This window comes from Anser brachyrhynchus (genome assembly GCF_964034855.1).
Source record: "Anser brachyrhynchus genome assembly, chromosome: 12".
NCBI lineage: Eukaryota > Metazoa > Chordata > Aves > Anseriformes > Anatidae > Anser > Anser brachyrhynchus.
In genome coordinates, this window is record NC_137707.1 from 19,395,984 (window position 1) to 19,407,951 (window position 11,968).

The following is an 11,968-nucleotide window of genomic DNA, read 5'->3' on the forward strand; positions in this document are numbered from 1 at the left end:
TAAGACTGGCTGTATATAGTATTTTTGTATAAAGTTAGGTTTGTGCATAATTGAAATGTGTGTAGGGACTAAAAAAAGCTGTAATGCAGTGATATTGTCTATTTTCAAATTGAATTTACAGCAAGGACTTCTAGTTCATTACATTATTTTATATGCCGATACATACAAGCAGATAGATGATCATATCCACAAGTGACTTCTAGTTAAATGTTGCACATATTAGAGATGTGCACTGACACAACTAGTCCTCCACATAAATGAAAAATCTTTCAGACACGGTTGGCATGCACACGTGCACATTCTAATTGGTTAACACCTTGTTTTGTAAGGAGAAAGCACAGACTGCTATTCATGCATTTTGATAGCACTTAAAAGTAAGGGCTTTTTTCTTTATTAACTGAAGGTTCTGAAGGAAATGTGAAATCAAGCTATAACTTAAGAATATTGCTTATGCCCTGGTGGTTTCTGAAGATAACTATAGTTGCTGGAGGTTTTAATTTTGAAGTAAAGCCCTCTGACATTAAACAGAAAGGTCAAATCAGTTATTAGTGAAATGAACACTCTATCTATAAATAGTACTGGTTTTTATAACACTCAAAAGTGAAGGAAAAGGACAAGGTTAATTAAAAGTGAACTTGAAGCAGATTCTGTATAGTTTGGCTTTGTTGTAATTTCTTAGTGGTGCTAATAAGTAAAATTAATGTTTGGAAGTAGGGCTTGGAATACTATCTGCTTTAGTAAGCTTGTCTGAATTTTTCCAGTTGGGCTGAAGTCTTCCAAGCTGTCTCTCTAGCTCTGTGTTGAACTTTTTCTAACCTTCAGTTATACTTGCTGAGCCACTTGCACAAACTGAAGTGGGGGTAGAGCTGGTTTAGAATTTGGCAATTTGGGCCAACATTTTTCATAGTGACCTAGCTCTTTTTTTTTTTTTTTTAGTAAGAATGAATGCTGAATTCAGTGTTTGGTATATGTATTTACTCTTGATTAGTAGTACTAGGGATTGGATAGCAGCATTTTATTACTAAGCCAATTAAATTAAAGAATAGCCAAATTTCCTCACCAAATCACCTTTAAGGGAAAGTGAGGCTGTGAGTAAAATGATAGTGTGATTTTATGTCATAGCCTGTGTCAGACGTCTTCTGTATTATGTATTTAGTATATATTTAGATTTGGTTTTCAGTCTCATGGATTAAAATGCTGGGTAACCTCCGTGATTTTTTTCTTATTTCTAGGGTGTTGAACTCGGTTTACGAATTTTCCCATTACTTGTGTTGTTTTTGTTAACCATTGCCTGCTAAATCAAAAATAGCAGAACATTTATATGTGACACACGTCACTTTGCATTTGTTCAAGAGAAACGTTTCCTGCCTGATGATGATGCTTTTTCATAGTTCTAGCCATTCAATTAGGCTGTAAGCATTAAATTTTGGGAAATCTGATATGAGGACATCCCAGTTATTAAGGATTTTACTCATCTTTTCTACATCATGTCACAGATGAAGAAGTGCCCTTGCAGGCTTAGTCTAGTGGTCCATGCAATTGACCCAGTGTTCTTTCTCTGGCAGTGGCAGTAGGAGAGTGGCCAAACTGAGGTTTTTTTTTTTTCTTCCTCTGGATCATTTTCAGTGTGCAAATGGTTTTGTTTTCTTCAGCTGAAACTGTGGCCACAACTGCTTCCAAAAGGCAGTGGGGCAGCATATCTTTAAAGTGACATTTCCGTAGCGTTTGTAATACGAGATGCATCCCTTGTAGGAAAGAGGTGTTGAGTTTTCATGGCTTTGCTAGAAGCAAAATTGTTGCTGTTTTCAAGATAATTAGTGTATTAAAATATAAAGTGTAGAAATGAACTGTGTATCCCTTCATTGTCATGTCGTCCGAGTACTGAGTACGTATCTTAATGCATTTGTTGGTTCCGTATATTCTCCTGCAGCCCTCCTATATTAAAGAAGGTGGTAATGATAGGCTAAGGAAATCTGTAGTAGCAGTTGTGAAAGACACCTGCTACAGACACTCCTTTGGGAAGGAGATGCTTGCCAAGATTACTTGCTATGGCTGTATAGAAAAATATATTTATAAATATCACACATTCTTAATGGACCCCCCATCTCACGAGTTCTTGTTCCTAACAACCGAAAGCATATATAATAAAGTCAGAATCTTAAAATAAGTTAGGTTGGAAGTAACCTTTGGAAATCATCTGATCTAAAGTACTGTACCAAGCAGGACTGGGTTTTTCTAAGGCTTGGTTTCTTTCCTACAGACTTGAAGAAAACATTTGCAATTCTAAACTATACAAATTTGTAAATTGTTATTTGAAGTATCTAAATAACATTGAGGTATTTTACACTACTTTTGTCACAAAGAAATGTTCTTCTTATGCATGCTTTGATATCTATGATATTCTTGTTCCAAGTAGAAAGCTACTTTTAAATACTGAAGTTTCATTTTACTCCAGTGCCAAAGGATTTAATCACAAAAACATGCATGAGAATTTGAAACATGTAGTTTGTAAGCTGGTTTAAGGGGGACAATTGGCATTAATGTAGCAGGTGAATTGGTTCAGCTAGTTCTAGAACTACAGGAAGCTTTCCTACAGCTGTATTAAATTGGGAAATATGGGGAATATGGGAATGTGGGAAATCACGGCTTGTTGCTTTACCTTAGAAGCAGCGTGGCATTAGCTCATCTATACTATTTATGGAAGATAGTCTATTTTTGGCTGCCTTTGCATTTTACCAGCGTGGTGTAATATTACAGTAGGCCTGAGCTGCTTTGGTGTGACGGCTCAATTGGCCGTGTAGCACATAAACAACAAGTTAGGGACAAGGAGGGACAGAGGGGTGTAGCAGAGGAACAAAGGGCAAAAGTAATTTACTGGCTTCCAAGAGATTGAGGGTTGCTTGAGCAGTGGGAGGAAGTTCAGTGTGAAAAAGGCATGTTGCTGAACTTCCTCATCTTAAAGCCACTGTAGTAGGTGATGCTCAGCACTGATACTGATCTCTTGCAAACCATAGAAATCTGCAGTTATTGAAAACATAGCTCGGTTTTCTTACTCTCAAACCATGAAACAAGCATTCATACTAAAATACCTGGTTTGTACAGTGTCTGAACAAAGATTTTAAATCTGTAAACACCTCCACTTCTGAGCAAAGTAAATACTTGAGACATTTTAAATTACTGTCTTTCTATTACCTCTTTGTAGTTTGAGTTACATTTAGTGTCTTGATTTATTCCTCCTACACTGCAGATAGCTAAATGCACTCCGTGCGTTTATCGTGTGACAAACCAGCTACTGTGGTCCCCCCCCACCCTTGTTTAATGTTTATTTTAAAGCTATTGAATCTGGTCCTAACATCTGAGATTTTGTGCCTGTTGCTTTTTGTCCTTCTCTATTATGTCTGGTCCCTGTGCAATTATTTCTGAATATTTCTATATACTTATGAAATCACGGGCGGGGGGGGGGGATGCAGAGGAAAACTAGAATAATCTGCTCCTGACTGAGGATGAGGGGACAAACGGGATTTTTTTAATGCATAAGAAAAATGCACTGCAAATCACTTCTTTTTCTGTTGTTGTTGCATGTTCTTACAAAGTAATATAGAGTACCCTTTCATGCCCTGTTCCACATAACTCCCTAGTACTTGAGTGAGCGGGTAGTGGCTGTTGCTGGAGGTCAGGATTGATAGCTTTGCAGTTCACTGGGCTGTCCTTGTTGCCCAGTCCCTGTTGAGTGCCTGGCTTTCTGTGACCTGTTGTAGTTCTGTCTGGGCTGAACAATAAGGAATGTCTCTTGTGTCAAACATGGCCATTATATTTTCTGAGGAGCTGTAACTAATACGTTTACTCTGTAAAGCTCAAATGAAAACAAGATACATTTCTGCTTATGAATACTTTAATTCCTAGTAATGTTTATGTGACTTCCCATTAATATGTGAAGAACATCAATTTATCTATTTCTCTCTTCTGTTTTAAGGATAGGTGACGCTGCATTTACTCGTTGAAGGAAATATTTTTTGTTACTAAGAAGTTGGCATGGCATGCTGCATTAATATAGATTTTAAAACTAAGAATAATTAATAAATAAAACTCCATCGCATGTTAAATTAGTTAAGAGAATGCTGTTTGATTTTTGCTCTTCTTATTTTTAATGAACTTAAGGTTTTAACTGTAAACGATTTAAAGAGCTAAGGACTTTGTAATATTCCCAGCATAACTCATATCTGCCTTTTGTGGTGTTTTCTACCATAGAAGCATAACTGTGTTGCATAAAAACTTGATGGATTTATTTAACCTAGTAATAACCAACTATTCAGAGCTAGATTTCTAGCAGAATAGTATTAGGTGAATTATGGCTTGTATTAGCAGCTGTGCTATTTTGTCTAATTCCGGGAAAGTCACAAAACATATAAGCATAGCATTACCAGCAGGAATGCTGTGTTAATGGTCCCCAGGATCTCTCCTTGCACAGAGGACTGGGCAGGGAGAGGACTGGCTTAGCAATTAAAGGTGAGAGGCCAGAGCTGCAGTGCCGGAAACTGAGTCAGAGATGTTTTGGGAAAAAAAGAGGCACAGTGCCAACCAAAATGTCTGCAAAAGGTTAGGCAATCTATTATATTTGCTAATCAAATATTGGTCATTTGCTGTGTACTTAAATATAATATTGAAAGAGCCTGTTGTGGCATACTCTGTATGTGACGTAGTCCATAACAAATTGCAGTGCAGATTACAGCATGAATGTACTACAACCCTGCTTGAAATACCTATTGGATCATTTAAGTCTTGGAAAAAAAAAATAGAAGCTTCCATTCTTCTGTGGTTTTTTCTTTTGTTAACAACCCCTTCCCCACACACAAATGTATTAGATTTTAATTTTTTTTTGTTTGTTTTATATCCAGTGGTAATCAGCAGTATTGTTTAATCTTCCTTCTACATGCAAGTTCAAAATTCAGAGCTTATAAATGCTTTTTAAGTTACATCCCTGGTATTTTCAGACCGTTTCTATGTCTTCTGACACTCTCTTCAAGAAATGCTTAAGCAGCAATAAAATTCATTCCAATGAAGCACATTATCATGATAAGGCTTTTCACATGAGTGCTCTAAAGGAAATTGCTATTTCAAGTATTCAGGGGAACAGAATTAACATAACTTCCATCAGGGAGGGGGAACCTGTAAGCAAAATCTTTTGTTTCCATTTTGTTGTTTTTGTTTATTTGATATGCAGGTTCTGTTTTTTTTCCTTTTTCCTGGAAGACAGTACCCCTTGTTGTGCCATTTGAAATTCCCTGTACAGCAGTCCACCTGCTTATTCAGTAAAACACCTCAGGGTATGGCATTGATATTCTTTTTTCTTTAATTCATTTTTTTCTGCCCACAGAATAACGGTTGTGTTCTAACTCAAATAGTGATATTTTAAACTAGAAAGCAAAGAAGGAGGACAATGGAAAAGAAATCAAGTGCTTAAATTTTAAAGGGTGATTTTCTTAAAATCTTCAGTACACTAGAGATCATCCTTTTTTTTTCTCCCTCAGGCTTTTTTCTTTTTTTGATGCCCCTTACAAACTTCTTTCTTCCCCTTCTCCTGAATAAGCTCCTCTTTAAGTAGGCATCAATAGATAAATTTTCTGAAGCACTCTTTTGTACTTTTTTCATGTTTAAAAGAATTTTGTGTAAAGGAAGCCTGAAACGTTTCTCCATCTTTTTCTCTTCCTGTCAATAGCATATATGTTACTTATGTATCCAAAATAAAAGGATGTAATAAAAGGCTGTTATTAGGTTTTCATTTTTAATTTTGACTTAAGAAAAAGTACACATCATTATATTTAAGTTTGAAGCCTATTTCTTTATGCTTAAAAATGTTCTTCAGTTAAATGTTTTATTTCTCTTGTTTTTTCTTCCCTCACAGATTTGTTCCTTACTACGTCAAATCCACCCAACATTCAGTTTGAGACGTGGGTAAATAAGGTAAGAGAGAAGACTCAAATAACCATTCTGTTAAAATGCAGAAACATCAAACAAACAAAACATTAAAGGTTGTCTGACCTGCCTGGTGTTAGGAATGAGTTGAACCGAATTGAAGGAAATCTTTTAGTCAGCATACATTTCTCTGCAGGTTTTTTTAACATGACTGCAAAGGTAACCAACCAGATTTACTTTGCATGCATTAGCAGGACTCCTGCTGTGTCATCAGCTGTTGTAGCAATCTACTGACACTTAGCACGATGGTTTATGAAGAAATGAATGATAAGATTTTTCTAATTTTGTAGTCTCAAAGATTTATTTTTTTAAGCTTTCTTAGAACTGTGATTCCATGTTTTGGGACAGAGGTTCAAAATCTCACTCCTAGCCATTTGACTATGTACACAAGTTACAGCTGAGAAAATTCCAAGTCCTATGTTAACCAAATATCACAAGTGTAACTCAAGGTTGGGCAGAAACAGGTCAAATGATTATTTATTTAAGAACCTCATTGTTAATAACAACTAATGATATTAGTTGATTTGAAACTAAATGCATCCCTTAGACTACATGCTATCCTAAATTACTGTAGTTAAGAGTATTCACACCTGTGCATTAAGTTTACTTTTTTGTTATAGTAGAAACTGCTGAGTTCTCTTTGAACTTAAGAGACTTTTTGGGTTTTTTTGTGGGTGGGTGACTGAGCATTGATACAAGTGGCTCAGATTGTGGAGTCTCCATGTGAACATAGTCAAAAGCCACCTGTACATGGTCCTGGGAAACCAGCTCTGGTGACCCTGCTTGAGCCAAGTGCAAGGTGGAAGAGCTGCCGGGGGAAGGGATTTCTACATGTGCTTTTACGTGGAATTACTGAGAAGGAAGTGAATAAGAACCACCATCAAGTAGCTTAGGGAAAGGTAAGATAACGAAACGAGTAGCTGCCAAACTTGGCATAGATCAAGTTGGGTAGGTCATACTGCAGACACCTCATCACTGAGGGCATCTTGTGACACGTTCACTATAGCCACCTGAGGATTTCTCCCATCAGTGGTATCTGATGATCCCCCTTTCTTTCAACATGTGTATGTATAAGAATTCTGAGTGCAAGAATGAGAAAGGTGGTAGCTGGAGAACAAACCAAGGCCGTGTTACTTTTTGTTCATAAAGTCCACAGGCTAAAAGTCAGTTAACAGATTGCTGACTTTCTTCATTTTTTTTTTATAACTTAGGTATATATAGTTGCATCTGTGTCACTTCATGAACTGATTGCAGTGACTACAAAAGTGGGCCTTGAATTATCTTACTTGGTTACAAAAACTTTAAATTTTAAATGGGTTTTGGTCCAGTTGTTATCCAATTTTATAATAAACAAGAATCCAGCACTCTTCTGTCTTTCTGATGGAAATATTAGAATATTACTTTCTGCGGGTCAGGATTTTAATAATAGACAATTAAAACAAGACCTGAACCAGACATAATGTAAAATCATTATTTCCTTAGTAGAAGGAAAATCAGAAGCATGTGTGTTTTTAAATATTATCTATAAAATTACATGTCAGTGCATAAATACACATTAGTATTCAAAGTAATTAATGATTTAGATTTTGGTGCTGAAAACTCAGTCTGTTTCTAATAACATGCAAAAAAAAAAAAAGCGTGGACAACTCTATCTGAAGAATGTTACTATTGGATATCCATAGGATTCCACAAAGAATTAGAAATGCAAAAACTCAATTCCAGTATCCAAGCAGTGCAGTTTTCCATAGTTGAGCTTTCTCTTACCTATTTAAGCTCTTCTTTATTGATATGTATTTTCTTTGGTTTGAAAGTCAAGCTTTATCACTTGATATGCAGTTCAGTTTCTCCATCATCTTTGTTCTGTTTGATAGGATGGGAACTTCTCTAAAGCTGGAAAAAGCAAAGAAATACCCAGTGGTGTGGTGATTGTTGGGCAGTCTGTGTTTGCGGATTTTGGTGAGTTTCATTTTTCTAAACTACTCATATCCTGTGTTTCTTTTTTGTTGAATTATGAAGTTATTTTTTAAGGTGTTACATATATTTGCCTGTAAATCTTGAAATATGTAGGAATATTTTATTAATAAATTCAGCTAAATTCAACTGTGGCTTTTCCAGTACAGTCTAACTCACATATATCTACGTTCTTTCAGGCATTGTACCAGTATCAAACCTATTTTTATCAGATGTATTTTGTTTTTCATGATTGTGTTTTGATTTTTTTTCTGAAACAAGCAAAACTTCCTTTAATGCACAGGTTTTTTTCTTAAAGCAGTTTGTTCAGAAGGTACAATTTAGCTTACAGTTTGTGTAAACAAAGAATTTAGGAACGTACTGAAATTCTAAATTAATTAAAAATGATTGTATAAAGATTGATGAAACAGATTGTAATATTTATAACTGAAAAATTCTGGGAGGCTTTTGGACAGAAGAAAATCTTAATTTATATGTAAATGCAACTAACTTTCACGAACATCTGTTTGCAAGGGTTAGTGAAAGACTATTTTTCTAGTAGAAAGTACTTTTTCAATTAGTTCTGGCTAATCAATGTGTGTGTCATGTTATGGACAACAGGAATGGTTGGTTTTGTAGTCCAAAAAATACTTTTTGTGTGTGCTCTAAGATAAGAAATTTGTGACCCAAAAAATACTACAGGCCTAATTCTGCTGACACTACTGTGTCAGTGACATCTATCTTAATAAAGAATTAATTTATTATACTTCATATATGACATTGTTGAGGCTGAGCCTGTCTTTAAACGTTGCCAAATGGTCGCCTTGTTGTATCATTTTAATTTTCAACAATTGTGACGTGGGGGCATGACAGCTTTTTAAATGAAGTCCAACACCATATTAGAATGTGTCCAATTGTCCTGCTCTACTGCTGCTACTTAAAAGAATTCTAGAAAAGCTATTTCCTCACTTTTAACTCAAAGACATCTCTGCTGGACAGTTAGCTTTCCTTAGTCCTTTATATAACAACTGTGGATTAGTTTACAGATCATTAGTAAATGAAGTAAAAATGAAACCTGAAGAATGGTCTAGGTTCTTCCGTGAAATGTTTACCATGTTTTGTAAGTCCTTTTAAAGATTTTTTGTAATATCTTTTAATGTTTACAAATATAAACACTTGTGTATAAATACTACATTTTTGCAATTAAAAATATTTTAAATATGTTGGTTTTTTTGTAACTATTTTCCAAGCTGATGTTCTGAATAATGTGTCTTAATAAGTATTAAGCAGATATAGCAGATCTTTTTTTAATGATGGCACTGTGGAAAGCAATCTTCTTGTAGGATATTTTCATCTCTATGTTAGGTAGTTAATGAGCCCAAGTGATATATCATAATTTTAGAAATTTATCATAATTAATGGGGTTTTAATAAGCCGTGGGGTGTCTTTGCGAAGAAGAGAAGAATGGTTCAGATGTTAAAGTTAAAACTTTGAAAACGTGAATAAATTGAATGCACAGCACTCTAACAGTGCGGTACACTGTGCGGTTTTGGTACAGCCAAGGTTATGGAAGGCACTGGCTGGTGTAGTGATTGCAGCAGCAGGGAGCTGCCATTGTTTCAGAGTTCCATCACCAATTGTGTAATTCACTGCTCTGCTAGCTATCATCAAACTCATAGGGGAAGCATCAATATGAGGGTATAGCGGAACAATCTTTCCATTAACAAATTTAATGGGAGAGAACGCCTGCAGGAACTTAAGAAATGCATACAAATGAATGTAGAGGGACAGCATGTATGGCAACAAGAATAGAGAGGTGGGGAACAATCAATACCATCTACTGAAGGCAATGCTGGCTTTTCAGAGGCTGACTTCTTTGGAATTGGTTATTCTAAAAGATCTCAACCATTTCATTTATGAGAGAGAAGATAGTTATCTACCCAGTGTATCTTAGAGTATGAGGACCTTGCTCCCTCTTCCGGAACAGCTGCATTCTCACTATCGTCTTTATCTTCACAGGTGAATGCAGATGACACAAGCCCATCCAGGGTGAAAGAGGGGAGACACTTTAATGGTTTTTCTTTCCACCATCTCCTCAGTGGTGGGACATATTTTGATACAGCTCTTGCTATGTAGATTTTCATGAAACACATAGAAATGCTTTTCTCAAGGCATCAGTGCTGTTTCCTTGGCTGATGTGAGCTGATGTTCTCAAAATCATTAGAGGAGACAGATGCCTTTTTTGATTATCAGATTAGGCTTTATTGGGACACCTGTATAGAACTTTATAGGGATTATTTTTCTAGACCTTTTTGTGGCTGAGCATAGGTACGTCTTTCAGTTGCTTCTAATTAGCATGCAAAAGGGAAGCGTGAAGAAGTCTGATGCAAGGACTCGTAGTTATGGAGTGCTTAAAACATGGCTGAAACACAGAAGACATTTCAAACAGGCAAAATATGCACAAATATGAAAGAAGGAATGTTCCATGTCCTTTGTGTTGAAAAATGACTGTCATATTATGTCATCTGTTCAGCTGCAGAAACGGAGGAGATTTGTATGGGAAAAGTAAAGCAGCTATCTTGCTTTGCTGTTTCTAGGAGTAGAAGTCTTTTTAAATGAAACTGCGGAGGGAATTGTGTGGTTTCTAGGTCAGCTTTCTGCAGTCTCTAATTGTAGAGAAGAGGAGGGAAGAAAGTTTAAAAAAAAAAAAAGTGCTTTGTGGACTTTCAAGTAAGAATTGGATACAATAGGTTTTAGGCTGCCATGTTGGCAATAGAAGATAATTGGCTGCAGAGGTTTGAATCTCTGTATGTAGAAGATAAGGAAAAATTCCCATCTGTAATTAAGTCTGAAGGAACTAACTTGACAAAAGATTAGTACAGATTGTCAATGGCTGTATCCATGCTGGAAATGTTTTGATAAGGGAAAATAAATGTGAAGAGATTTGTGATATTAATGAAAGAAATTAGGTGTGAATGAACTTTCTAGGGGTTATTTTTTTTGCTTTGAAGCAGGTGTTAAGGTGGCTTTTATTTTCCCATGTCACAATGTTGATACGTGTTTTAATTTTCCTAAGGGAGAGAAAGGAATGCTGTAAGCATGTGTATGTTGATAGAGGAACCACGTTTCTTCTGACAGTTATGGAAATACTTACAGCTATGATTTTGAAATAACTATTTGAGTACAATTATGACTTCAGTATTTAATTCACCTTCTGTTGCAACAGTGGATAGGAAATTGAGTAGTGCATTATTTTTTTCTTCATCTTGCAAACATTCATTTAAAACAAGACAATGAATAATTATTTTCTCGTTGAACAAAGTTTTCGAGGATACTGAAGTCAATATACTATTAAAACAACGTGCATAAGTAATTGATATAATTTAAATTCTATGTTACTTATGAAGTGCAGTCTGATGGAAGTTGAATAATGCCCTACCACCTCCAAAAAAAAAAAAAACCTGCCTAAATACCTCTCTAAATGTAGTTATACAGTAATTGGAAGGAGGAAGCATAGTTTCATTGCAAAGGAGTATTTAAGTTGAGTTCTGATAACTTTCAATCCAGTATTTTTTTCTGCATCAATCTAGCAGCCAAGAGGCAAAATCTTGTGTTACCAGAATAACACTGCATTTACCCACTTTGCTGTGTCAGCATGTATTTAGAGACTTCAAAAGGTAGGCATTTATTGTACAGGTTTTGTGTGTAGTGAGCTAAAGAAAATGCCTTATTAGAAATGGTTTGTCGGACTTGATCTTTTTTTCAGTTTTCTGTTTCAAAAATGATGAAATAATGATTGTCATAAGTCAAAAGGAAGTTAAGGTGTGATGGTTGGCAATTTACATTGTAATTTGGCTTTCTGTAATGGGGCCTGAAAGAAGTTTCATTGCACAACCAATCAGACTATCAAATGATGTAAATGATTCCTCAGAGCAGAACCTACCATTGCTCTCGTGCTCCGCTTTGTGCATGCTGCAAGCATCTTCTCTGTTGACAGTGGGATACAGCTGCTGTAACTAGAAACGTGTTCAGTATACAGTCACAA

At 35.7% G+C, this 11,968-nt stretch overlaps 1 protein-coding gene across 1 annotated transcript in view; it reads left to right on the forward strand.

Moving 5' to 3' along the window:
- ITFG1 (integrin alpha FG-GAP repeat containing 1) overlaps positions 1-11,968 on the forward strand; it is a 71,847-nt gene that overhangs the window by 15,454 nt on the left and 44,425 nt on the right. Inside the window, exons 7-8 of the mRNA XM_080552945.1 lie at positions 5,903-5,961; positions 7,845-7,929. Of these exons, the coding sequence (XP_080409071.1) occupies positions 5,903-5,961; positions 7,845-7,929 (144 nt within the window). The remainder of the gene's footprint in view (positions 1-5,902; positions 5,962-7,844; positions 7,930-11,968) is intronic.